We start from the raw sequence: 10498 nt of genomic DNA on the forward strand, positions 1-10498 counted from the left end.
AGAAATGTAAAATTCCAGTGTGTGTGTCGCCTATATTAGAATAGTATATTTAATGCTAAGTCACAACTAGAAGGAGGTGTGCAAACAATACAGTGTATGTTCAAGGTTGTGACTAGTTAACATCAGTATTAGTAGAGAGGCGCACATAAGTGTGCTGTATTGAGTAGGAATTACACTCACCTTGTGTTAAAAAGAGAAAAGTTGGCCGGGGCTAGAGGTCTTGTTTGTTTTGTTCCCTCCTCACTGTAGTGGCTGAATCCACACAAGGATTTTGTGGACTTATCTTCACTCCCCTATCAGCAGCATGCAGAAGGGAAGCATTAATATCCCCATTTTACAGCTGGGGAATGAGGCACAGAGAGATTAAGTGACTTGACCAAGGTCTCTTGTACACAAAATGTCAATGAAAGAGCAAGGAACTGAATCCAGCTCCCTTAAGTTCTAGTCCAGTGCCTTAACCACATTCTCTGCACACCGCTAGCAACACTGCAGGCTTTCCTATTTTGTCCTTCAAGTGCATTCCTACCCTTAACTAGAAGGGATTTCTTATAGGGATGGTTCAAACTCCATATCCACCTGATTCTTGCTCCCACTGCTGAGATGACCAACAAAGATTGCCAAATGGTATTCATTCTGGTGGCCTGTGTGATATGGACACCAATCCACTGAGCACTACTTGGCTCAAGCTGAAGTCACATAAACCATCAGCCAGTCACTTGATAGGTGGCCGCAACTTTGGGCCACTGCCCTCTGACCACCGCTATATTTTAAAAGCTCAGGAATATATATTTACATATGGTAAAGCAGAATTGTGTTGTTTAGCTAATGCACAATATATTTTGATACAGAGGAAATACAGAGCCTGACTGATCTGGCTTTCACTTGGTGACAGCAGCTGGGTAGGATGACGGGTTCACTCATTCACAGAATGTGGCTGGCACAGAAAGATACGAAAGGACTTCACCAAACAAAGTAAAGATAAAGTAATAACCTGCTGCCGCTGGGTTTCTAAACAAGTGCAGATAGAGTCTCTTTGGCCCACACAGGAAATGATCCTGTGCGTAACTGCCCTTGATGAATACATAACTTCAAAAGAAGTTACTCCTGATTTACCCAGGTCTGAGCAAGAGTGCACAGCAGCTCAGAGTATGTTCAGGTTTACAAAACTGGTAGTAAAGTATTGCAGAGTTTAATTGTCCAAACAGAACTGTTACAGGCTATTTTTAAAAAACAATACCCCCACCATTTTGTGTCAAAGTTTTGATTTTTTTTCCCAGCCAGCTCAGCTACCTTTTACACAGAGAAGGACAAAAGGGAAAGTAGTAAATCTGGATACCAGTCAACGTGCTCCAGGTCCAGGTGGTTGGTTGGTTGTTACGCTAGAAAACTGTCAGTCTCACATTCCACTTCACTGGTGGTTCATGCAGAACTTCTCTTCTGCTTTGGATCATGACACTGAGAAGACTATTTTGCAGGGGCTAGAACTGTTGAAGGAAGTAGTACTGGGGACTTGAACCCCAGATGAATTGGGTCTTTTAGCCTCTCCATTGGATAAACCATCAAGGGCTTGGATATTAAAGTGAACCACAGCCAGAGGCTTTACTTGGCCTTTCTTCTTGAACTTCATCAGTTTGGGCAGCTGGCTTCTTATATCTTTGCAGTACAGAGCATAGATGAGGGGGTTGATGAGGGAGTTGATTTCTCCCAGCAGGAATAAGACATCTGTAATCGGGTCAGCCAGGTTGCAGGAGTCACAAGTAGCTTGCACAAAGCCTGCCAGGTAATAAGGTCCCCAGCAGGTGGTGAAGCTGACAATCATTATAAGTACTGTCCGCAGTGCCTTGAAGTGGCGGAGGTGAGCAGTGAAGGGTTCTGCTTGCAGGCAGATGCGCCTGATTCGCTTGTGCTGCGAGTAGGCAATCCTCCCCATTGAGATGTGCAGGCAGATCATGACCAACAAGGAAGGGATGAAGATCCCAAAGCAGGTCACATATAGGTAGTCACTCTTGGCTGCATACAGGAGCCCACAGTAACCTGTGTAGTTGCTTTGCTGCAGGGAGGAAGAAATCAAAGGCATGTGCCCAAACAAGATGGAGACGGCCCACAGGATGGTGAGAGAGAAGACCACAGGTTTTTTGTTCAAGAGGGTAGGATAATAAAGGGGGCGCTTCACTGCCAAGTATCTATCCAGGGAAATCAAAAGCAAGGTGAGAATGGAGCCAATGCAAGGTGTCATGCTCATGCAGGTCCGCAAGAGACAAAAGGATAAATTCTTGTCAAAGTCTCCATCCAGAATATCATCAAGTGCCTCTGCAATGCACATCACTCCCACTAGCAGGTCTGCAGCAGCCAGGTTGAGGATGAAGATGTAGCTTCTTCCCTGCTGCTTCTTCATTAGTCTGTAGACAATCACGATTACCAGCAGGTTGGCTGAGGGGATGAAGAAGCCCAGGAGAGAATGTAACACTGCATAAAAGATGTGGCTCATCTTCCTTAGGAGGTGAGGATGGGAGACACATTGGCTCCAAGAGGCGTAACTGACTCCACAGTCTATATTGACTCCATCACAGAGAAAGCCAAGCTGGAAGGAAATGTGCAGCTGAAGTCTGGACTAAAAGAGCAGGACCCAATGCTTTCTGGGGTTTCAGCAGAAAAAAAATAAGACCTGGTGCCTTTAACTCTTGGCTGATTCTTCAAGAGACAGGTTGTTCTCTTGGAATGGCCATACTCTGTTCTTCAAGCCGCCATCAGTCTGCTGCAGTTTCCAGATCTTTCAGATTTTTCTCTTTGCTGGCAGAGATGTGCTGGGAGTGAAAAAAAAACCCGAAGTCCTCAGCTGCTGGCAGCAGGAGGCTACTGGCAGAATAAACTCAGTGGGTGGGAAGAGAAAGTGATTGGGGATGTTTGCTTGTTCAATCAGTTCCTGTATGTGTCTTTGACGCAGAAAGATAAGAAAGGTCTTTATCAAATAAAGCAAAGATAAATTATAACCCCTGACAGGTGTCTAGAATAAGTGCAAACTAGAAGAGTCTCCTGACCCATACAGGAAATGATCCCCCATGTATAACTGCTATTGTTAAACACACAGTGCTAATAATAGAGAGACCAGGATTTGTTCCAAAGAGGGAAATGTATCTCAGTTACTACAGAGACTCACAAAATATGCTCAGTGAGTGCTATGTGCCGAACACCAGACTAAGGTTATCAGTTAAATGGCTTTCTCAGAAATCTCTCTTCTATCGACTGTGAGAAACTCTTGGAACTATGGTAACCAATGAACATTAAACACAGTGCTTCTAAATTGAGACACAGCACCAAAATCCCAGCTAAAAACACCAAGGACAGCAGCCTAGCACTAGGAAGAAGTGCCCAGCACAGCATATTGTTGTTTCAGATCTTGCATGTAACACTGACTGGAATGATAAAAAGAAGCTTCAGTGTAAAATAATTCACCTTTGTATAGCAGGCTAATTTTAGCCAAGTAACAGGAAAGTGTTATCTAGCAATGAGACTAATCACTAGTAATAATCCCTAACTCATCACTAGATCTCAAAGTGCTTTACAAAGGAGATCGATATCATCACCATTTTACTGATGGGGAAACTGAGGCACAACAAGGGGAAGAGACTTGCTCAAGGCCACCCAACAGGCCAGTGGTAGAGCCAGGACTAGAACTTAGGTCTCCTGAGGCCCAGTCCAGTGATCTATCAGCTAGGCTGCACTACCGCACGCTAGGACTCTTGAATTCACCATTCACCATTGACATTTTTGTGCCACTTAACCGAATAGGACTCCAGGCACCTAGGTTTCTGCTGATCACCATTCACAAAGCCACGAAAGTCCTAATGCCCCACATGCCCCTAATCCCACCCCACAGCTGATGTGCAGCACAGAGCCCTAGTTCAAGTGGAAATCATGGAGGCCCCAAAGCAGGCTTTTCAAACAAGGATGAGTAACACTTATCTCACCCACAGGCCCCATCCTGTAGGTGTGCTCGGAGCACAGAGACCTGTCAGACCCCACACCCAAAGGCCTGGATGCAGGCCACCAGTGAGGGGTCTGACATGTCATTCCATATTCTTTATGACAACATGCTTATGATATGAATATGCCATAACTGAGATATACTTCATGCAAGAGGATCATGTGAGATATCATTGGAAAGGCTATGATTTACTGAATGTGATTATCCTATTTGTATGCATATATCATTTCTGTATCTGAAATTAGGAATATTGACTATGTTTCAAATATGTTACTTTGGGTGACACCCCCTGCTAACCCTTCAGGTACAACAATGAAAAGCCCAATAGTGCTGATGGCCCATCAGCGAGAGACAATGGACTGTAAAAGAGCCTAGTCTCCCCGTGAACATGTGGGTCAGCCTGTGAAGAATGGCTACAGGGGCCCTACAGAGGCATGTGACCACGTCACCTGATACTGGAACCCATCTTGAATTCTGTACTTTTCCATGAGAAGTTGGGGGGAGGGGCAACTAGGAAACAAAGGACTCCCACCTCATGCAAATCCTGTTTAAGGGTGGGGAGTGAGGTAATCCAGGTCATCAATTCTCCCCTGCTATCCCACCCAAAATGACTGCTGGAAACAACTAAGACTGAACTGGGGGAAAGAACTGGACCCAGGTTGGAAGGGCGACTGACCTGTGAAGATTATTAGAACCACATTTAGGATAAGAACTTTCATGTAACCAGTTTCTTTAGTGTATTAAGCTGAGTTTGCGTGCTCTAGTTTCTTAGTAATCAGTCTTGTTCTGTCTGCTACCTCAACTACTTAAAATACACCTGTTATAGCTCAGAAATGTATTTATGGTTTACAATATAACCCAGTTTATGCGATTTCTAATGGGGTTGGGGGCAGGAAGAGAAGTTGTGCATACCCTCCTCCACATTGAGGGAGGAGATGAATTTCATATAATTTTGGGTTTATACTCCGTGTGTGTGTGTGTGTGGTAGGTGGTCATCTGGGTGCTGTGGCAAGCCCCTTAAGGTGAGCCTTCTCAGAGAGGATCTCTGTCTCTCTGTGAAACTGGGTGTGGCCCTGCCTGTGTGCTTAGCTGGAAAAGGCAGGGGAGCCTAGTCCAGCAAGACCAGGTAAAAGGGGGCTCAGGCTGGCAGAATAGTCTGCCTCAGGGGCATCCCAGCAAACCAGGTGACATCCCAGGGGGTCCAACCCGTCACAGGGGGCAGACCAGCACTCACACAGTAGGCACAGGGAAATGTAGGGCAAATATGAGAAAGGTATTGAGTGTGATCAGGAGATAAGACTGTTTCAACTGCTAGGGCATGTGCTACCTAAAGTGTCTGACCTAGCTTAGATGCCTAACTGCAGGAGAGCATTTGCAGCTAAGGATCCTGAGCAGACGGCTCAGCCAGGTTAGCTGCGTAGGCTCCAATTCCCCTCTCCTTGGCATTTAGTTCCTGGCTAGCTTTGGCAGCTCCACACTTGGCTTGCTGGCATCTGGGGATCCCTTTCTCGCTCTCTCCACATGTTATATGAGGAGCCCAGGTGGCTAACTCAGGACTGAAGATTCCTACAGGTGGCAGGGGGAAAGAGAACCTCTGAAGTTGTGAGGAATTCCACAATTGGAGGGGAAGAGAAAGCATTTCTGGGGTACCTGCTCAGAAGGTCTGATTGGTAAAATCATTGCTAGGGGAGAAGAGTTGGTAGCCAGAGTGCAGGAGCAGTGATTAAAAGAACAGGATAAATAGTGGAATCAGGTGATAAATACCTATCACAACCATCACCAGCATACCACATCTGAGGGGTATGTATAATTGCATTGTGATTTATCCCCGTACTAAATCAGAACTAGCATATGAATATTCATGGTTATATATAGATGCAAGCAAGGAAACAGCATTATGTATCACCTGCACTATAATATATATATATATGTATAAATGCAGGGTGACCTCTTAGAACGAACTATAAAATCAATGAACAGAAGCCAAATTGTCCTCATTTAATGTTTTTGCACAGTGAGATTACAGAAAATGACCTTATTTATAGGGAAACAACTCAGAGAAGGAAATTAAACAAATATCCCCTCCAGTGCAGTTAAGATATAAAAGCATTTTGAAATCTCCATGAAAACATATGGTATTTTGGCCTGAGACAAGGAATGGGCCATATGTCTGATACATGTGTCACAGATGTGACATGGTATCATTTACAGAAACCCTTTTGCCCCATGCCTCAAGCAAACATTGTCAGCATGTGTACTGCATAACCCTGGCAGCTGGTTTTGTTTACAGCTTTCCTGACTCTGGCCCACACACTTTCGAACACTCCAAATTCACAGTATTTTGAATCACCTTCAGAATAAGAAATGTGGCTGCAGGATGCTCCCAGTCATGTCATAGTTAACTGAACCTTGTTTTCTTTTTATACAGGAAAAAAAAACACATTTTTATTGAGCTCCAAAGTGCTATGCTTCCTCTGGCCCAGTAAATTAATCAGCCACAGCACCTCTCTTCCTAGGACTCTCATTGCCTAAATCATTGCTTTCAGATCTGCATAGCTATCCAGCAGCATGCATTAAGCTAGGAATAGAACAGCTGAGAGTATTATGATGTATTATTTGTATTACTCTCGTGCTTAGAAGCCCTAGTCATGGACCAGGATTCCATTGTGCTAGATGCTGTACAAACACAGAACAAAAGGATGGTTCCTGCTATCTGTCCCCAGAAATTAGGAGCACACCTGTTTGGTTCTTACATAAACCAGTATTTTGTAATACTGGAGTCTGGACTGCAGTCTGGTCATGTGAGGTAAGAAAGTGATGGATGAAGATGTATGTGCCTGAATGAAACCTGTGTGAAAACCTTCCTTTTCCCTCTGCATGAGATACCCAATTCTGCACCTGTACTTTAACCAGGGTGGCAGGAAAGATCCCTGAGGGAGACAGAATTTGTATCCCTTCTTTCACCACTTCCTCACCTGCTGGAACTTGCCCAAGCTACACCTCTGATCCTGTGTGTGCCCAACCTCAGAGGGGCCTGGTTTTCACTCTGGTTGATGTAGCTGGCACCAATCATGGGTCACAGATGGGCTTTGGTCTAGATACCAGGGGGCTTAATTACAAGAGCCGTAGGGGCAAGAGATAGGACTGGGTTCAGCTCCTTCCCATGCTCTAGCTAACATACATCTGTGACATCAGGTGAAGGTATCTTTAATATTTGCAGGGGGAATTAGAAGCAGTATCTGGCTGTTTGCTTCAGTGCATATATACCCGCAATAACCACATGTGGCAATTTCTTAATATGGTAGAGACTAGAAGGAAATGGGGAGTATTCATTTATAACAGCGCAGGGGACAAGTGCAGGTGTGGTCCCAGGTTGGCTGAAGGACTATTAGCAATTTGCTAGAGTTGATTAGTTGTGATGTTCATTAAAGTTGTGGCCTCATTTACTGAACAGTTTGCACTCATCAAATCATTTATACGAGGTTCATATCTTGTTATGGATTAGAAATCATTTTATATATAGTCATCTTCACTTCTGTATGCCTATACTTCACCTTCACAGAGTGAACTGGTTCACCTAAAAAAAATCCAATAATTAGTCAATTAAGCCTCTTGCCAAACATTCTATAATCATTTAGCTCGCCTTTATTACAGATTTTGATGCTAAGTCAACCAATCCAAGAAAGATATTATTTTCAGCCCTTGTTAATGACCAGTATGAGAGATCCACTAACAGCTTTGCAAACACCGTTTTAATGGGATTTGTACCGTTCCATTTTATCTAGGTAGTTCACATACAGTGTTTGTCAACCTTTTAGGGACTAAAGCTTCTATCTATCTTGAGAAAATAGTATTGCTTTTTCATGGTTAAACTAAGTATTGTTCACGTTCAATAAACTAAGATAAAGGATCTGATTTGGATTTCATTTACAATGATGTAAATCAGGAGAAATTACTGAAGTAATAAGAAAAGGAGTACCTGTGGCACCTTAGAGACTAACAAATTTATTTGAGCATAAGCTTTCGTGAGCTACAGGTCACTTCATCGAATACAAGTACTCCTTTTCCTTTTGCGAATACAGACTAACACGGCTGCTACTCTGAATACTGAAGTAATGGAAGTAAATCCAAATTTTCAGCAGTTTAATTGAGATATGAATCTGAGCCAAATATTTATCTACCATGTAATCCATAGAGCACCATCACATACTAAAAGCAGTAGAAGTGGCTTACCTGATACAGCATCAGGATGCATCCACTCACAGTTCCTTCTCTTGGTGGTTGGGTAATTTTAATACTTTAGCTCTTCTGTTACAACAATGCCCTCCACCCCCCATTTTCAGGGTAATAAGAGTCCCAAAAGCAAAATACATCCTTGACCCTCCTTAGGCCATGGAACTTTATCTCTGTGGCTTCACCAGTTGCTTTCACCACGCTAAACAGTTGCTTGGCCTTTCCCAGGTTAGTTAGATCCTTGTTCTTTTATTCCTCAGTGCTAGCATCATAAGCCCTTCTCCTCTGAGTTACAGAGGTTCCACACCAACCCTCAAAATGCATTATAAGTCCTCCCTCTGCTACAGACTGCAGCTCTGGGACACTAAACTCTCAAGGACTACCACCTTCTTCCCAGAATGTGTGTCTTCCCATTTCACAGGATAACATTCCGCCACCCTCCCCCCAAAATCTCTATATTGAGGCCTTCTCCCTAATCACTTTACAGTAGTCTTTTCCCCAGATCACCCTACAGAGCCAAGTCAGACCTCAGGTCTTCCCTCACCCCCAGTCTCTTCCCTCTAAGGTTACTGCTTTCACACCAGGCCCTGCTATCAGTCTCCTAGCACATGATCCATCTCAGTCGCTTGCTCCCTCAGGGGTTACAGCTCCCATGATTTGGGCAAAAACCAGGCACAGATAAGAATTGGGATGGAGACGTATTTAAAGGCACAAAAGGCTTTTCAGAAAGCCTTTGACAAGGTTCATCACCAAAGACTCTTAAGCAAAGTAAGCTGTCATGGGATAAGAGGCAAGGTCCTCATGGACTCGTAACTGGTTAAAATAAAGGAAACAAAGGGTAGGAATAAATGGCCAGTTTTCAGAATGGAGAGAGTTGAATAGCGGTGTCCCTCAGGGGTCTGTACTTGGTACCAGTGCTATTCAACATATTCACAAATGATCTGGAAAAAGGGGCAAACAGTGAGGTGGCAAAATTTGCAGATAACTATCTTGAGGTGTTTTGTATGTCCCAGGCAGACTGTGAAGAGCTACAAAAGGATCTCTCAAAACTGGGTAACAAAATGGCAGATGAAATTCAATGTTGACAAATGCAAAAGTAATGCACATTGGAAAACAATCCCAACTATGCATATAAAATGATGGGGTCTAAATTAACTGTTACCACTCAAGAAAGATCTTGGAAGTCATTGTGGATAATTCTCTGAAAACATCGACGCAGTGTGCAGTGGCAGTCAAAAAAAGCAAACAGAATGTCGGGAATCATTAAGAAAGGGATAGATAATGAGACAGAAAAGATCATATTGCCTCTATATAAAACCATCATATGCCCACATCTTGAATACTGCATGCAGATGCGGCCACTCCATCTCAAAAAAGATATTAGAATTGGAAAAGATTCATGTAAATACCTTTGAAAATCTGGGCCTTGGTGTTTCAGAGACAGAGACAAAGATTTCACTCAGTACTGCAACTTTGACTTCAATGGATTTACTCCTGATTTACACCATTCTGAGATGAGAATGAGACTTGATTTGTACCTCAAGCAGTTTACACAATAAGTGCCAGCTTCTGATATTCACACTGGTATAAATCCAGAGTAACTCCCATAAGTCAGTGAAGCTACATCCACATAACATTAGAATAAATGGGCCTGATTCACCACTATGTGATGTTTTGTATCCTCATTTACACTTGTGCTAAGTGAACACCGAGTAAAAAGATTACGAAATTAGAGTTTGCCTCTTATAGTGCTATTAGAATTCTACATGCTCTTTGCATGTGGATTCATGATAACTGATAAAGATTTCTAGGAGAACTAAAAATTAGATCCTATAAAATTGAACATTTTGGAGAAACATTATGTCAGAATAACCGGTTTCACATGAAAGATGAACTAAAACTGTAGTTCCAATGTTAAGATAACGCATAGATAAACCATATTGAGTGTTCATGTTTTTGACAGCAAATAATTAGGATCTGTAGGGGGGAAAATACTGCAAAGACCACCACAAAAACTGAAGATATGACTGAAAATTAGAACCGTTTCACAGAACTATCTTCTGAGTAAAACAAGTCACCCTGATTAAAGTACCACAAACTATTAAGGATTCTGATAACACTGTACAACTGTCTCTTAAGAGGGTGTGCATGTGACACTTCCTTTAAATGACTGCCAACATCTCTTTTCAACCACCTTTTTCTGATTGAAAACATTCTATAGAATTACTGTTTAATAGTTTTGTTTTTATGATTTATACTGAAACCTATGTGGTGAACTCT

At 42.9% G+C, this 10498-nt stretch overlaps 1 protein-coding gene across 1 annotated transcript; it reads right to left on the reverse strand.

Moving 5' to 3' along the window:
• Positions 1 to 1145: 1145 nt before the first annotated feature.
• On the reverse strand, positions 1146 to 2488 carry LOC140916880 (glucose-dependent insulinotropic receptor). The gene has a single exon (XM_073358770.1). It carries the CDS (start codon positions 2486 to 2488, stop codon positions 1448 to 1450), a length of 1041 nt encoding a protein of 346 aa, XP_073214871.1. The 3' UTR covers positions 1146 to 1447.
• Between the last annotated feature and the right edge of the window lie 8010 nt (positions 2489 to 10498).

Source organism: Lepidochelys kempii, chromosome 9 (assembly GCF_965140285.1).
Source record: "Lepidochelys kempii isolate rLepKem1 chromosome 9, rLepKem1.hap1, whole genome shotgun sequence".
NCBI lineage: Eukaryota > Metazoa > Chordata > Testudines > Cheloniidae > Lepidochelys > Lepidochelys kempii.

Bases quoted from the DNA above. Each gene is read 5' to 3' on its own strand.
- LOC140916880 (XM_073358770.1), bottom strand. From the start codon at position 2,488: ATGAGCCACATCTTTTATGCAGTGTTACATTCTCTCCTGGGCTTCTTC.